Source organism: Rana temporaria, chromosome 5, assembly GCF_905171775.1.
Source record: "Rana temporaria chromosome 5, aRanTem1.1, whole genome shotgun sequence".
Classification (NCBI taxonomy): Eukaryota; Metazoa; Chordata; class Amphibia; order Anura; family Ranidae; genus Rana; species Rana temporaria.
The window spans coordinates 290,610,023-290,628,760 of record NC_053493.1 but is presented as its reverse complement, the minus strand read 5'-3'; the positions used below and the strand labels follow the sequence as shown (position 1 = coordinate 290,628,760).

General features: G+C 39.8%; 1 protein-coding gene across 1 annotated transcript in view; it reads right to left on the bottom strand.

Annotated features, from left to right (window-relative positions):
* Positions 1-18,738, bottom strand: part of PPP4R1 (protein phosphatase 4 regulatory subunit 1) — a 113,064-nt gene that overhangs the window by 52,347 nt on the left and 41,979 nt on the right. The window contains 3 exon segments of the mRNA XM_040354584.1: positions 12,980-13,087; positions 14,744-14,890; positions 16,713-16,855. Coding sequence (XP_040210518.1) covers positions 12,980-13,087; positions 14,744-14,890; positions 16,713-16,855 — 398 coding nt within the window.

Below are 18,738 nucleotides of genomic sequence, written 5' to 3'. Positions count from 1 at the left end.
ACTGCAAAAATTGCTTCGGCCCCTACCATTACGGACCAGTCACATTCACATCGGGCAAGACAGAAAAAACTGGTCAAGCCCTGCTCAATTGAGTCTATTCAGGGCCTATATGTAAACGCCAGATCCGCAGTAAAGCACTGCGATGAAATTCACAATGCGCTGCCAACTTCTGGCGCTCATATAATGGGAGTTATAGATACCTGGTTTCAGGACAGCTCAAAATCAAATCTATGACGAATTACTACCCAGCAACTATAGCATCATGACTAAGAATAGACAAACTAAAAAAGGTGGCGATATATGCATTATTTACGACACTAAATTTGATTTGCCAAGAAATCTCCTCTTCTTCCTATAATACCTTTGAACACCTAGCAGCGAAATGCTTAGTGAATGATAACGCAGCATTCACATTTGCAATCATCTATAGGCCTCGTGGCCCTCTGGCCCAATTTTGACGACTTCTCTATGCAACTTTCATTGCTTTCCAATCATGTAGTGATTCAGGGTGACTTAAACCTATGGCTAGACGATGTACGGAACCAGGACGCTCAAGATCTCCTGGATGACATGCAGGATTTACATTTCACCCAGCATATAAAAGGAACCCACTCATATCAAGGGCCACACTCTAGATGCCTTTTTCCTATATGGTCTTTCCATTTCAAAAAGGGACGATACAAAAAATTGTGTGGTCAGATCACTTTTTGATTTCGTATGTTCTTCCCGACTTTGCTCTCAAAAGAATACAGGCGGGTAATAATATGCGTAAATCAATTCCATTTCAAAAACTTAAGCCTGTGAACTGTGATGAATTCAAGAACTGCTATATTAAAACCGACAACGAGAATGAGGAGAATAAAGCTTATTGACGATCTCGAAGAAGGTGTTCTCCAATTAGAGCGGATTTTGAATCTAGGCTCAAAAAATCATTGAACGAAGTGGCGCCCTTTCAGGTGGCTAACAACCGACCGAGATTACAGAAATCCCAACTGTGGTATACATCTAGCCTAAAAAATAAATAAATAAATAAAAAAAAGACGGTTCTTGGAGCGAAAATGGCTAAAATCTCAATGCAATTTGGACAAACAAGCCTACCGCATACATTGCAGAGGTTATGCCAAGGCAGTAAAAACGCTAAAAAGAACATATTAGAATACCAAAATTAGCGTCACACCTAACCAAACGGGAGAATTGTTCGCCATAGTCCGGGAGATTTTTGAGCCAAAAAGATTGCACTCGAAGATTATGGCGACCCCACAACTGTGTAATGATATCCACCAGTCTTGAATTTCAAAAGTGGAGAAAATCTGTGCTTGATCCTCCTTCGCACCCCCCTGTGCAACACCAAAAGTCAAAACCACCCTGGAAAAACTACGTAAATTTCGCCCAGTGTCAGAGGAGGAAATCAGAGCTATCATCTCAAAACTGAAACCAACCAGTTATCCTGATGACCCCTGCCCTGCCTGGTTCATTCAAAAGCATGTAGACACTCTGGTTGTTGACATCTGCAGAGTAATTAATTTGTCCCTCCGCCTGGGTATAGTGCCATCTAGATTCAAGAGAGCAATCATACTCCCATTATTGAAAAAAGTGTGCCCAGACCCCACGATACTTACCAACTACCGCCCCATTTCTCTACTGCCTTTTCTATCCAAGGTCCTGGAGCAGGTTGTGTTTATCCAGCTGCAGGAGCAGTTTGAGTCACACGGTCTGTTCCATGACTGCCAGTCGGGATTTCGACCCGGGCGCGGTACGGAGATGTCCGCCCTAGATATGAGGGAACGTCTGCCGAGTGTCCGCGACACGGGGGGGTCCGCAGCCTTGGTGCTGCGGGACCTCTCTGCGGCGTTTGATACCATCGACCATTCTATCCTTCTCTCTAGAATGCAATCCTTATTTGGCTGTGAGGGATCCGTGTTAAATTGGATTAGATCCTTCTTGTCCAAAAGAACGCACTCCATAAAAATGGAGTCGTCCCGCTCAAACACCCAGCCATTGACCTGCGGGATCCTCAGGGCTCTGCCCTTTCTCCCTTATTCTTTAACTGCTATATGCGCCCACTTGCCGACCTCATTACCAGCTACGGTCTAGGCTGCCAGATCTACAAGGATGACACGCAGATCTTGGCAGACCTTGCAAGTGGACCCAATATGCCTGACCAGCCGAATAAGGGACTAACATCCAACAATGGATGGACACAAACAGGCTTTAACGCTGACAAAACTGAGCTTTTGCTGATCGGCCCACAGGCCAATTCTACCTTCTTACCTGCCTAGCCATCCTCGTTCGGCCCTGCCCCAACTCCAGCTAAGCAGGGTAAAAATCTGGGTACCTTTTTTGATGCTGAACTAAGCTTCGTACCTCACGCAAAATATTGCATAAAATCAGCCAACTACCATCTGCAATTATTACGAAAAATTAAGAACCTTTTCACTCAGAAAAAACGTATGATCTTAGTTCATGGACTTATCCACACTAGGTTACATTGCTCCAACGTGTTCTTTCTAGGGCTCCCACAGAAGTGGACAAAACGGTTGCAGATCACACAGAACCATGCGGCAAGACTAGTCACAAACTGCCCAAGGCAGCAAAACGGGTCGAGTTCAAGGCTCTCTGCCTGGTGTTTCGGGCCTATTGGCAACTAGGCCCGATGTACTTATCGAATATGACAACACTACTGTCCACCCAGAGAGCTTTGTTCAACCAACGCCCTGTTAGCGATTATTCAACCTAGTCGCTTAGCTTCAAAGGATGGACGTCGGCTCCAAACACTGGGGAATTTGCTTTGGAACCAGCTCCCTCATTAGCTCAGAGCATCCTCCACCTTGATGGCCTTCCGTAAAGGCTTGAAAACACTGCTTTTTTCACAAGCTACAGATAGACACTTGGCCATCCAAGCTCTTAGCAGGACGCTGCCTTAATCCCAGGCTGTGGTCCATGGTCAGGGAGTAGGGATAGGCTCCTCGTGTCCTGCCCCCCCCCCCTCCCTTTTTTTTATATTTCGGTTTACTTTTTGCTTGTTCCCCTCTTTTACTTGGATGTCCTAGTCTCTTCTCTTTGCTCCTGGGAACTGGATACCCCCAGCTTGTTGGTAAGGCTTAGACGCAAGTTTCACAACTCGCATTCGGCGCTCTATAAGCATTTATTCCAATCCAATCCAATGTGCTTCTTCTTGAGCCACTTCTTTGTTGCCTGTTGTATGTTTTGGGTCATTGTGATGCTGGAAGACCCATCTTCAGTGTTCTGGCTGAGGAAAGAAGGTTCTCATTCAAGATTTTACAATACATGGCCCCGTCCATTGTCCCCTGAAAGTGGCCAAGTCGGCCTGTACAGTACCTTTAGCAGAGAAGCAGCAGCAAAACATAATGTTTCCACCTCTGTGCTGATAGGCAGCATTTTTCTTCCTCTAAACACGACGAGTCGAGTTAACGCCAAACAGATACATTTTGGCCTCATCTGAGCACAGCACCTTCTCCCAATCCTCCTATGAATCATGTAGATGTTCATTGGCCAAAATTTAGACGGGCCTGTACAGGTGCCTTCTTGAGGAGAGGACGCTGCAGGATTTCAATCCATGGCGGTGTATTGTGTTACCAATGGTTTGTTTGGGGACTGTGGTCCCAACTGCCTTGAGATCATTCACAAGCTCCTCCCGTGTAGTTCTGGGCTGTTCCCTCACATTTCTTATGATCATCCTTACCAGAAGAAGAGAAATATTGCACGGAGCTCCAGGTCGTGGGCGATTGATGGTTATTTTGTATTTCTTCTATTTGCAAAAAATCACTCCAACAGTCTCCTTCTCACAAGTTTCTTGCTGATGGTCTTGTAGCCCATTTCAGCCTTTTGCAGGTCTACAATCTTGTCCCTTAAGAGCACCTTCCTAAATTGACGGGACTAATCTGTGTACCATATGAACACATATCGTAGTCAGTCTGTGGGAGACAGAATTATTGTTGGTTGGTAGGGAATCAAATACTTTTTACTCACCGAAAAAGGGCTGTGACTAACAATTATTTTCATAATCGATTAGTTGGCCGATTATTGTTTCGATCAATCACCTTAAAAAAAAGGTTGGCCATACAACGTCTTCCTTCAAAAGAATTATAATTTTAAGAACGTTCGTTCAACTTTCTTATTGTCAGTGGGGTCAAATCGACGTTCGTTTTCAACCACTGTGAAGGGGAAGTTTAGAAATAGAAAACTTCTTGGTCAAAGGAATTTTCAGACAGTATGTGGTTTTCGTTCAGAAATTACGTTAATTTGAGGCCGGTTTCACACCTATGCGAATTGGATGTGGTTTTCCCCGCATTCAATTCGCATAGCAGGAGAATGTGACTGGCTCTCTATGGAACCGGTTCACATATCTCCACAGCGGGTCCGGTGCGGTGTGCCGGAAAAACGCATGACTTTTTTGTTGCGTTTAATGTTAGATTTCAGGCCAAACTTCAGGCTGAAATCGGACCTGAACCGGTGAACCAGCACGCACCGGACCCCTGCTGTGGGCCACATGCGGCGGCAGTGTGAACCCAACCTTAAAACTGAATGTTAAAAGCAAGTGAAAATGTTTAATATTAATATAATGTTAACAGTAGTGATTTGCTTTTTTTGTACTATAAAAGGGCTCTTTTTTTTAACCCATTTTGTTACTGGCCGATCGATTATGAAAATAGTAATCGATTAATTTCATAATCGATTAGTTGTCCATTAGTTGTTTTGGCCCTACACCAAACTGCAACTCAATTTATAACATTTGGATCATGCTGGTTTTTTTCTGGATTTTTGGTTGATATTCTGTCTAGATCATTTAAATAACAACTATGATAACAAATTATAGACCCTTTGTGTCTTTGTAAGTGGACACAATTACAAAATCTGCAGGGGATCAAATAATTATTTTCCCAACTGTAAGGTTCTTTAATATTTTAGATGCTTGTTTTTATGTGTAATATTTAATTCTATATGAACATAAAAACATTACATAAGCAGCGTCGGCTTCCTACTGACCTGCTTATTTCACCGATCAGTCCGGTCTGATAGAAAATAACAGACTCTAGGTAGTCTTTAATGATGTCAACCAGATTACCAGATACCATGTGATCTTTGCCTAGGTTGTAAGTGACATTATAAAGTTCAGAATAGTCTTTTCTTTTTACAGACATGGTATCTGCATTAGTAGTGGGTTTTTTGAGAATACATTCCTGGCTTTTTCTCAAGTTACAGTGGGTACATTATCCATACAACCAGAGCAAAGGTTTACAATTTCTTGTATGAACTCTTGTATGAACAGTTTTGTGGAAAGTATGCTGTTACAATTTAAAAGTTGTGCACAACAAACCGGAAAACAAAAATCGCTTCTTACTGGCTTTAATATGGTTCCTCTATACTGCTGCTCACACCTCCTCTAGTCCCTAAGCAGTTTAATTATATCATAGATCAAGGGGTCATATAGGAAGGCTCTCCATCTGCACATGTCATCCGTGCCAGTGACCTCAATATGCCTCTATAATTCCCAAAGTTCCTTTTCCATAGTATACCACACGGTATCTGAACATGGTCTTATTTGTTTATATAAATTAGGCCAAACCTTGAAAAGAGGATTCAGTATCCTCATCTTTCTGTTGAGTAGTGTATAATTAATTATATTGCCTAAAACAGCCTGGAGGTGAAAAGGGTCACAAAACGTCACATTTTCTTTTTCAGGCTAAGAAAAATTACAGCAAGTACAGAAAATATCTGTTGATCTTGCCCTGAAATGCATTGTTCTTGTCACTTCCTGTGAGATGAACTGGAAGTAAAAAAAAAGCTTGCAAATTACTAACCACAACCAAAACTAAGCATAAGGAAAAAATAAAAAAATAAAAATATTCAACTAAGGACTTGAAATCTGCAATTTATAAATGTTTTTGTTTAATATTTAAGAACAGGTCCACTTTTGGCTGAGCTGTTGAATCCTTAAAACACACCACTACTATTGGTAGATCTTTTATTAGTGACAGGGAACACTACAAGAACTAGCACTGTGAATGTCAGTTTCCCATGTGCCAGAAACTGGGTAAAATGGAAAGCACTGCGCCAAGCACAGATTGGAAATTATTTCTCTTCATACAGTTTATTGGTGCCATGAACTTTTTTTTTAAAATTAAACTGTTAAAAAACAATATAAAACTATAACCCATGGTACCCAATAGGTGTTAGCTGTCCATCTTCAAAGTCAGGGCAGTGACACACATCCCTACCTTTCGTCAAGTGGTACGTTATGACCAGAAACTGGGTAAACGGACAGCATTTTTAATGCAGAAGAGACATGCTTTGTCTCTTCTGCATTAAAATGACCCACCTGCCTGTCCGCCAATGTACAGCGAGTTGCGCACGTGTAACTCAGTAAACACATTTGGCAATGTTGAATCTGACTGTACTGCAGCATGTCATATAGGCCTGGCCAATTAACGCTGTAGGCGCTTAGTACCTGAAAGCTGGCTGCTAGAAGATGCCAGTGGGGAGCTCTGGCACGCAGCATCACTGGCGCCAAGGCGAGTATAGTTCCGCTTTAAGGTAATGTGCCAACAAAGACAAGTGCTGCAGGAAAAAGTGAGGCGATGGCATCTAGCAGAGTTCCCAACTTTGAAAATTAAAATCTGCATATTCAGTGCGCTAGCTCTCAGGATGATAAAGAAAGGTATCACCGAGTGCCTGCTATTATTTTAATGAAATTGTACATCTGTCTAAAAATATTTGTTCAATCAACTTTGGGGGAGAATAAAAAAGATGATTGGTAAAAAGGGGCAATGCAGGGGCGTGGCTAGCCGAGGAACAAGCTGGCTGCATTATAAGGGAGCTCCGTCATTACTGACATCCCTGAGCGACTCACAGCGCAACTAGAAAGCCTTGGAAACATACCTCTGAATCCGGACAGCAGTGGGAACAAGAGGAACATGTCGGCCAAACGTAAGAACAAGGAGGGACCCCGAAAATTGGCTGAGTTTGTTGGTCCGTTTAGGACACAGGGGAATAAAGATGGCGCTGACTCCTCCCTCCCTCATCACAGCTCAGAGCATAGAGCAGAGCAGAGCTCAGAGCATAACATTGCTGACTCGGATGGGGAAGAGGAGACATCTAGTGGACAAAAATGGTATAGCACCCCTGATACACAAAATGAACTGGCAAGCCCTCTCAGACAAAAAAAGAAGGATTTCTTCTGAGGAAGGCAATAACCCCTCATTGGAAAATAATCACATACCACATATAAATCCGTATGATGAGAAGCTAAATGCTATTCCCACAGCAGGACAACCCATATTGGATTCTACCATAAAAGACATGATCATTTCCCTGAGAGGCGCATTACAATATGATATGATGAACTTCATGCAGAAATCCAAATTGGAAATGGACGCGCTAGGAGAAAGAGTAGACTATGTAGAAAATAAAATGTGTGAATTCACATCTGCACACAATGAAATGGTCGACTCTCACTTTGAATTAGAAGATGAAGTTAAACATCTCAGAATGAAAATGGCAGATTTAGAAGACCGCGCCAGACGCAACAACGTAAAATTCAGAGGCGTCCCCGAAAATGTTAAACCACCGGAACTGAAACGCTTCATAAAGGATATGATTAAAAAATTACTTCCAACAATCCCACAACAGCAACTTGAAATAGACAGAGCTCACAGATTGCCCAAACCGTCTCACATCTCAGAAAAATTACCAAGAGACGTCATAGCCAGAATACACTTCTATGAAGTGAAAGATCAACTAATGCAATTCGCAAGACGAAATTCCCCGCTACCGGACCCATACACAGGTATCATCTTGTATGCAGATCTCTCACAAGCAACAATACTAGCACGAAAAAATCTCAACTCGATTACCAAGATCCTACGGAATCACAACATGATTTACAAATGGGGATTCCCTACGAAAATACTCGTAGACCATAAAGGTACCTCATACTCGATCAACAACTTGGAGCAAGGTCTGAAAATCTTACGCTCATGGGGCATTTTACCAAAGGAACACAACATACCGGATAAATCCACACCTGGAAAAGTGTCTCAAGACTGGCAAAAAAGTCACAAATGACTCCTCTATACATGGTAAGATAATAATATGCCCTGTATATAGTCACATGCTGCAGTTTCTGGAGCTGAAAACTACTCAAAAGTTAAATATCCAAGGCTTTTCTCCTTGAAGATCAGGGATCCATATACCTGATTTACCCAGTATTATTTCCCTGTACCCCCTGGAAATTGGTACACATTCAATGTACACTAGAGTTGCCCTGCAACTCTTTTATTTTTCTGTTGTTATGTTTGCGTTACAAGACTATGTTTTATTTTTTCGTTTCTTTAAAATCACTTATATTGAATACTCGGTCCAACACCGCCATCTAATGGCAGGAAAATATATCTACATCAAAACCATTACCTTTACAAACTATCTGTATAAAAAATATTTGACTACCTATAGCAAGTACACAAGTAACTATAATGAATCTTAAACTCTTTTCGCTGAATGTGAAAGGACTTAACAGTCCTTACAAAAGAAGAGCTCTGTGGACGGATGCCCTAAAATATGACTGTGACATCATGTGCATCCAGGAGACCCATTTCGCATTAAACAAAACTCCCAAGTTCAACCATCATAAATTTCCTCATATCTTCATATCCAGCTGCAAAAAGAAGAAAAAAGGAGTGATAACAGCAATCAAGGACACTATCTCTTTCAAGCAGATCAACCTAATAACCGACAATCAAGGCAGATACATAATTTTGGTGGCCTCAATAGACAATGTAATCTACACAATTGTTAACATCTATGCTCCCAATAGAAATCCTCACCAATTCATCCGGAAAATTCTCAAGAAAACAAGGAAAATACAAGAAGGAACTCTTATACTCTGCGGTGATTTCAATGCACCCATGGATCCCGTTATGGACACCTCCAAGGAAGGAACTATCTCCAGGAAAGGTTTATCTCCCATCTTTTCCTCAGAAGACATGTATGACACCTGGAGATGCCTGCACACGACAGAAAGGGACTTCACTTTTTTTTCACAGGTTCACAAATCCTATTCTAGATTAGACCACTTCATTGTCGACAAGCTTCTCCTGCCAAAGATTGTCAAAGCTGACATCCACAATATAACCTGGTCCGATCACGCACCAATCACACTTGAAATCAACCAAGGGCTATCTTGCTCTAATAGCTACATATGGAGGAATAACACCTATATTCTTTCGCAGGAGAATCACTTGTTGGCTCTGAAAAAAAACTTGGAAGAATTTTTTGCAATTAATGATAAAGAACCGATAAACAGCACTACCCTATGGTGTACACATAAAGCCTATGTTAGAGGCCTCCTTATACAAGCAGCAACAAGGGAAAAAAAAAAAAGAAAACCAATACGATAAATAATATCTTAAAAGAAATAACCAAATTAGAAGAATTGCATAAAAAACAACCCCAAGATATTAATCTAGATCGCCGACTTACTCAACTAAGATCTGATTTGAGAGCCATTCTGATATCAGATCAAGACAAAATTTTAAAAAGAATGAAAATTAATTACTACTCCCAGAACAATAAAGCAGGGAAACTACTAGCCTCCCAACTCCGCCAACGCCAAATAAAGAATAAAATCCATAAACTAGCACACCACACCTCCGGTAAAGTAGTAATCAACCCTCAAGAAATAGCAGATACATTTGCACAATATTATGAGTCACTATACAATCTAAAAGAGGAAAGCAATACTCCTCAACCTAACCTAGTAAATATAGCAAAATTCCTAGATAATATAAAACTACCCAATATTGACCCTATAGACTTAGAACAATTGAATAAACCAATATCACCTGAAGAAACCCTTAAAGTAATCAAAGAATTGCCTAAAAACAAAACACCAGGAGCTGACGGCCTATCAGCGGAATATTACATAGCCTTTAAAGAAACTCTAGTTCCATATCTAACTAACATGTTTAACCATCTAGCTATCTCTAAATCTTTTCCCAAAGAACTATTGGAAGCAATAATAATAACAATTCCGAAACAGGGCAAAGACCCCTCATCCCCTCTCAATTATAGACCAATTTCATTATTAAATTCTGACCTAAAAATGTATGCAAAAATCCTGGCCAATAGATTAATAAACATTACCCCCTACCTAATAGGACCAGACCAAGTAGGATTTACTAAGGGGAGGCAAGCACCAGACAGCACTAGAAGAATCCTTAACTTAATTGACCAAATTCACACTGACCGAACTCCCTCCGTACTTTTAGCATTAGATGCTGAAAAAGCATTCGACAGAATGCATTGGGCCTACATCTCCAAAACTCTAGCCAAATTCGGATTTCGTGGATTTATCCATTCGGCAATTATGGCACTATACTCTCAACCTACGGCCAAGGTATTCACATCGGGTATAATCTCTAAAACCTTCTCCCTTACTAACGGAACCAGACAAGGCTGCCCATTATCCCCATTAATTTTCTCACTAGCCATAGAACCACTTGCGGAATATACAAGATCAACTCCCGACATCAAAGGTATAACTATAGGACGATATGAACATAAAGTAGGACTATTCGCAGATGATATTATACTTACATTATCTAATCCTACTTCTTCCCTGCCAGAAGCTCACAAATTATTAGAAAGATTTGGTGAGGTGTCGTATTACAAAATAAATCAAAACAAATTTTACGCTCTTCCTATGAACATCCCTATGACGCTAATTAATACTTTACGCAAAGAAAATAATTTCAACTGGGACAACTCCACAATAAGCTATCTGGGAATACAACTCTCCTACCCACCAACCAAAATTTACGAAGTTAATTTTCCCAACCTTTTAGAAGTAGTCAACAAAGACCTACAAAATATTCAAAAAACACAACTTTCATGGGTAGGGAAAATAGCCGCATTTAAAATGCAAACTCTCCCTAAAATATTATACTATTTTAGATGCTTACCCATCCCAATCCCTGCCAAATTTTTCATGCAACTAAATACAAAACTTAAAAAATGCATATGGAATGGGAAAAAACCCAGAGTGGCATTCTCCATTTTAACCACCAGAAAATCTTTAGGAGGAATGAACCTACCTGACATCAAAAACTACTACTATGCAACCCTATTAGACCAGATGAGATATTGGTTCATCAGTAGGGAAGATAAACTATGGTTAAACATAGAAAAACAAGTCACAAAAAGACATGACCTGTATGCCCTAGCAATAGCTTACGCTATACTTCCAAAGATTAACATTCCCAACTTACTTAGTATCAGATCCACATTAATAGCTTGGAAACATATACTTTCAAAAACTAAAAATATCCAAAATAAAATAAAATTGATGATACCGACAGGTGCACTCAACTATTGTAGAATACGTCTAATTGTAGATGAATGGGTTAAGGAAGGTTTTCATCTTTACGCAAATCTACCCTTACAATACAAAGAGATCACACTAACCAAACTGAGGAAACACACCAGACTAAAAGAGTTCAATCCGACTGACCCTGTAGAAATCCCCTTAATTATATGGCAATTTTTTACCCGACAAAATCAACAAATGATAAAAGGAATCTCTCTCTTTTACGATCTACTATCTACCCACCCATTTGACAACAAAAACGCACACATGATTAAATGGGAGAAAGATTTAAAGCAAGAATTTACCTGGGACCAATGGAAAAAAGCAATCCATATAGCTAGCAAGTCATCAGCATGTATTGAACACTGGGACAATGCACAAAAGATAATAAATAGATGGTACCTGACCCCATATAAGTTAGCGAAAATATATCCCTCAACGTCTAATGAGTGCTGGAGATGCAACGATCAGATAGGAAACCTTTTACACATATTATGGAGCTGTAAAAATCTACATAGCTTCTGGAATTCAATTACTTCCTTTATAGCAGATCTCACAGGCATCCTAAATAAACTAGACCCTGCCACAGCTTTACTAGGTATCAATCTGGATATCTATCCTAAAGAATATAGAACAATTGTATTCCACACACTAGTAGCAGCAAGACTCACTATAACCAGCCTGTGGAAATCCAAAGACGCGCCCAACTTATCGACAGTTATAGCTAGAATCAATATACAGGCCCAATACGAATTAATGCTGGCTTATAAAAACTATTCCATTACTACGTTCAGAAAGAAATGGTTAGCTTGGATCACCCATCCTAGAGCATCCAAATACTTAAAAGAGTGTAATATTTAATCTATTGTCAAGTTTGAATTACGTCAAAGTCAGATATATGCTTGCCCCAGCTGTAATGTATTATCCTGGACCTACTTTATTGATCTGTGTAGCAAGTTTTGTTAAGTTCATTTAATTTCTGTGTGTGTGTGTGTGTGTGTGTGTGTGTGTGTGTGTGTGTGTGTGTGTGTGTGTGTATGTATGTATGTATGTATGTATGTATGTATACATATATATATATATATATATATATGTGTGTGTATGTATATGTGTATGTATGTATATGTGTGTGTGTGTGTGTGTGTGTGTGTGTGTATGTATGTGCATACATTAGCTGTTTCTTTATGATTTTCTATATACAAATAGTTAACACAATTGGGAGCCTAGCCATGCCTACAGATTGAACCCAATAGGGGTAGGCTGGTACAGGCTACCAAATAATGTATTGTTATAAGAACAATCTTATGAACCAAGGTAACTCGGTTGGTTACTTAGGATTAATGTGACAATTTTAATCTGTACTGTTAAGTTAATACTTTCAATAAAAATCTATTGTTAAAAAAAAAAAAAAAAAGGGGCAATGCATACGATATCCCTGTAAAATAAGGGTATCCTGTTATTAAATGAGGGAAATATTGATTACCCCCAACATCCTCAAGGGTTCCGAGTTCACAGTATCAACACCATTAATCAACAGGAATAATAATACACAGAATAGAGACAGGGAAGTTTGTATACAATGATAAACATGCTTACCTTGCGGACATGGAACATCCTGCAGTCACAACACATCTCACAAAACCTTGGAAGGATTAACCTTTCTGTTATATCCTTACCAACCATTAAAGCCATTTTGCACATTATCTAAAGAAAGAAGATATGCATCTTTACTAAAAAATAAATGAATTCTTTTGACATTTACTCGAAAGCAGTAGAAGATACAAGGTGTATCCAATTACAAGTTCAGCACAGTCCATCTCCCAAGCTCAATACCCTTCAGTTATGGCTAACTAAAAGTAGTAAAGCTTACAAATCTCTATTTCTGTGCTCCCATTATAGTCCACTTTAACTGCAGGATGGGCAAACTGGAATTAATGTAGAAAAGATGGGAGAGGAATGATGGTAGTGGGGTGGGGGGCACGCTGCCTAGATGTGTAATCAGAAAAATTGCGTGCAGAGAGAAAGAAAGGGAGCCCAACAGTACAGTTTGGCCAGGTTCACACCAGTGTGCGTGGGTTGGGCGCAGTGCCATTGTATGCACGTTTTACGCTTGGTTTTAGGTATATCCATATTGACTTCTATAAGACTGTGAATCGAAAAAAAGTGCAGTAGTCTATGACTAGGATGATGGATACTTTTATGTCTTGACAGATACTGAGTAAAGTTTGAACAATTTCATGTCAAGTCGGTGCTGGATTTTCTACCTTCTTCGTATTAGACGGTGCGTTTTCTGAAAGCGCATCAAAGATGCAGCATGCCGGACTTTAATGCTCTTTCATGAAAACAAAGTCTAATAGAATTCAATTAATCTAAAATGCGCTGTAAAAACTGAAGAATGCACTGGTGTGAGCCCCACCTTACAAACGTTTTTAATATATAGCAGGAATAGGCAAACTTGACTTTCCAGCTGTGTGGGAGTCATGCCTGCAACGGTCAGAGTCTTGCAATGCATCAAGGGACTTGTTCCAAAACAGCTGCAGAGTAAAGGTTGCCTAATCCTTAGACCCCTTTCACACTGAGCCGCCCATAGCGTCGGCGGTAAAACTCTACTATAATATATATATATATATACATATATACATATATATATATATAATCTCTCTCTATCAATATCACATTTGTTTACCTGCAATAAGATGTCCATTAATTTTTATTTTTTTTATGAAAGGTGAGCTTATCCTTTAAAATCAGGGGTGTCAAACTTGCAGCCCGCCAGATGTTGCGAAACTACAAGTCTCCTCTTCCTTTGGGAGTCATGGTTTTAACTATCAGGTTTGCAATGCCTCATGGGACATGCAGTTCCGCAAAGCTGGAGGGCCACCAGTTTGACACCTGTGCTTTAAAGTACATCTCCAGGCAAAAGGGATAAGTGAGAGAAGGGTAATTTCCCCAATGGCACACAGACCAAAAAAATAAATAAAAAAAAAGCGAAATAACAAAAAAAACAGCAGGGTTATAATTTTCTACAACAAATAGATTTGGCTATACATACACGTTTATGCTCACTGCAAAAAATGCTTATTTTACAGGTCTGACAGCCTGTAGGTTTAAAAAAAATAAAACAAACAAGTATATTTGTTAAAAAAATATACAAGTTGGTACAGCTTTCCATTTATTTATTCACAGAGGTTCAACTTAATCAAGGTGCCATATAAAACAAGATTAGAATATCAAAATCTAGATTAAAAGCAAATAATAACCTAGGGGCCCAATATGCATTTATGTATGAAAATCTATTCACCCATAATTTTCATTGGCATTACCTAGCAATGCACAAGATTCAGAAAGGTTGAAACTCACCGCCACAGCTTCGGTCTTGACATCATCATTGCTGTCTGGAGCAGTTAGGTCAATGAGCACTGGACATACTTTACTCTCTACATCCGATCGCTCTATGAGCTCCTGCTCAAGCAGCACTAGCAATGCTGCTTGGCTGGTCTTTCTGACCTGAAACAACATATAATTAAACCGAGAGAAAATATAATGGAATGAGATTAGACTATTCTACCTCATTACGCACAAATACTAAGTTCACACTGAAAACAGACTTTTTCAACCAGGGTGCCTTGGCAAAATGGCTATAAATATTTCCCCAAAATTGTATACAAGCCAGTGGGTGGATGAAACCAGACTTTTAGTTACATAAAGCCTTGAGGCCTCAGCTTTGGGGCCTCATTAGCCAAGTAAAGGAGAAAAACTGAGGGAGAAGAGAAACATTGGCATACTAGTCAGTACAAGTTTTCAAAAGTGTATTTGCTTTGGAAGAATAAATCACCTCCAACGTTGGGTGTCCGTGTATTGATGTTGCTGCATTATGTAAAACTATTGGAATAGTTTTTACATACATTGTAGAATGGGGCGCCTCAAGACTCCATAATTCTGGAGGGTGCCTTGAGATTGTTCATAATTTCAAAGGGTACCTTGACTGAAAAAAGTTTGCCCAGGTACAACCGTTCATTCATTTGAAAAGGCTGTTATTCATGCAGTAAACAGAGAAAAAGTCCCCAACCCTATTTCAAAACTACAGCAGCACAGCACCACGCAGCTTCGCGCACCTGAAAAACATGCTGCATTTTGTGATGCGTAAGGGGCGCCATTAAAAATTAAGGGGACCCCCAGGCGGATACTTTATGCGTGACGAATCAATGGTGGCTTTTTAGTCCCTAACCTTCAGGCCTACTATTCAGCTGCAAACATAGCCCCATTATCCCACCTTCATGATACGTTCCAAATGCCACTTTGGGCCACCATTGATTTGGTCGAAATGGACTATTGCGAGGGCGTGGAAAACAGCTGTGCTCAGCTTTGAGGCAGTCAAGAATCGCATGAATGATATTATGATAAACGAAAAGCCAACGTCTCTCACCTCTGACACCCACAGTAAATTTCTCAAGGTTTGGCAGCCTTGGATAACGAGTCACCAACCTTCTAGATTTAATACTCAACGTCTTTCAATTTAGGGACCTCTGGATGCCCCCCCCCCCTTTCCCCTGCTCTCTCTTTCTCTCCCCTCTCTCTCTCTTTCTCTCCCCTCTCTCATGGACTTTTTACCCCCTCCTTTTCTTTCTTGTCTGCTTCTTCTTTGATCTTCCTTTCTGTCCTTTATAGTCCTCCTGCTCATTGCATTTTTCCTGGGTACTTCTCTCAGACTCCTGAATTATGGAGTCGTTTCAGTGTTGTTGGTTGTGGAATCACAGGACACTCGGAACAGAGTGTTTAAGCACAATTATACTAATTTTTTCTTTTTACTGGATGTATGTATCTTTTATCTTTTTATCGTAATATCGGTTGTTGCAACATTTATATAGCATCCCATTGCCAGAACTCCCCTCCCCATTGTGTATTTGATGTACCCATTATATTGTTGTACTGATTTGTTGAGACTGCTTCTTTTTTCTATCAATAAAACTTTAATAAAAGAAAAATTAAGGGGACCCCCACATATTCGCTAGAGAGCAGTGCGTTTTGCCTGCTGGGAACGTATAAGATTTCCATGCATTCCCAGTACCGCTACAGTGTGAACCCAAGCCTAATAAAGCAAAGTTCATATGAAGCCTCAGAAAAAGCAGACAGCTGGATTTTTTTTTTTTTTTTTAAGGACAAAAAGGCATATGCAATGATGGCAAATACGGATATTACTAAAGTGAGGCACACCAGCACCAAGAATGCTGTAAGAAGGGTGAAATGTAGGTTTGCCATGAATATAGCAAGATGTAGTTACTAAAAACCAATGGAAAAAAATACAAAAAGTAAAATATACTTATCCAACCTGGTTATTTTGGTCGGCGAGATATCGCACTACAATGGGTAGAAGGTATTTGGAGAAAGCAAGGGGAATTGAAGGCCTGTTCTCTTGACAGAACATTGCAAGGTGAGGCACTTGTTCCATGAGTTCCGCACGCACGGTGGGCTCTGAAAGATAAAAAGCAAAACTAAGGATCTTTCATTATTCTTTTAATTTTGACTGTAAATATTTCATGAAGGATTGTAACATTAATCAGACTGTAATCAAGTAAGGCCTCAAATCACAGGTAAAAATCGGTTAAGCTGCGTTTTTGCCAACCCCAACCACTCCCCTACAGCTACAAACGCAGCAAACAAGGGCGTGCACATGCAGCAGCTGCACTGTTTTGCATCGCAGAGTGGGAAAAAAACACTCCTTGTTGCACATGGCTGAATGGCACCCATTCACCTGAATAGAGGTTGTGCCACAACCATGTTGTGCAGTGGTGGTGTAGAGTTTTTAGGGGTTAAAACAAGCATTGAGGCGGCAACATAATGCCCCCTCATCAAAATTTCAAATGCTATTCTGAAGATTGATCCACCCTCTCTAGAGGGCACCACTAATGTAAGCAAGCCCTTGAAGTACAACTCAAAAGGGCAATTATTATTATTATTTTGGATAGAGTGGAGAGAGATTACAACACCTGTCAGATGTTTATTGCTGTCTGTGTTCTCGTTAGAGGAGTAGAGCTGCACGATTCTGGCTAAAATGAGAATCACAATTTTTTTACTTAGAATAAAGATCACTGTTCTCCCACGATTCTCGTGGCGTAACATGATCTTTCACATTATACAAAAAAATATAAGGTTTAATTTTTTATTTTTTTATTAAAGTATATTTTTTTCAAAAAAGATTGCATTTGAAAGGCCGCTGCGCAAATAAAGTGTGACATAAAATATTGCAACAACCACCATTTTATTCTCAAGGGTCTCCGAAAAAAAAAAAAAAAAAGGATATAAAAGTTTGGGGGTTTTGAGCAATTTTCTAGCAATAAATATTGATTTTAACTTGTAAGCAGCAAGTGTCAGAAAAAGGTCGTCTTTAAGTGGTTAAACTTCCCTCATCTACACACAGAAGTTCATTCATTTGATCTAAGAACGAAAAGTTACTTTGTTTATAGTTATCCAAGATGTTGTGATAAAATTGGCAGGCTGCCTGGAATTTTTTTTTTTTTTTTTTCAGCTGTGAGAGAACTCTCTGCATTTGTTAGATAGAATTGGGAAATGCTGTTTTCAAGATCAGGAAGGGAAAAGAATTGCGAATTTGATTCTAAAAGATTAATCGTGCAGCTCTATTAGAGAGGTATACCCTCACACTTTGTCCTGTTAACTGTTGTCACAGTGAAAGTAAATGAAAAATAAAAAATAAATTGGGGTTGTCGCCATAACCGCAATACAACAGACACTAGTTCTGGTAATCTTGGTGACTCAGACTCCCTCTCTTTTGAAGGATTTCCTCTCACTACTTTTTGGGGTATGGCAAACAAAGTAAAGGGAATTCCCTGCAATATGACCCAGATGAAATAAAAAATAAAAACAAAAAACACTATAATCCTTACTTATTCTATCCAAAATGAAAAAAAAGAAAAATCCCATATCCTAAACATACAGGACACAGGCAGAATATTCATCTAGTATGGACTATAGGCATGCACCTTCCGGTGATTGTACACTAGCAACGCATTAGAGGATATGCCCCCTAGGAGCCTCCCCTATACACCTACCCCATTACGAGAGTCCTCTGTGGGCTACCAAGGCCTGGTCTTAAAATGACCACGCATTTGGTAGATATGCATGCATCTATACATGTAGAAACAGAGGAGGAGATATCTCTTTGAGAATGTAAACTCTTGCAATCTGATATCGTATCCATTGCAATGGTGGACTATGAGGCAAACTGTTCCCTGCAAGATGCAGAAGACAGAACAAGAAGGGAATCTGATTGGAGCAGTAGCCTTCAGGTGGACTCCAATTTATCAATGTCCAAGCATTGTAGAGGGGAAAAAAAAAAG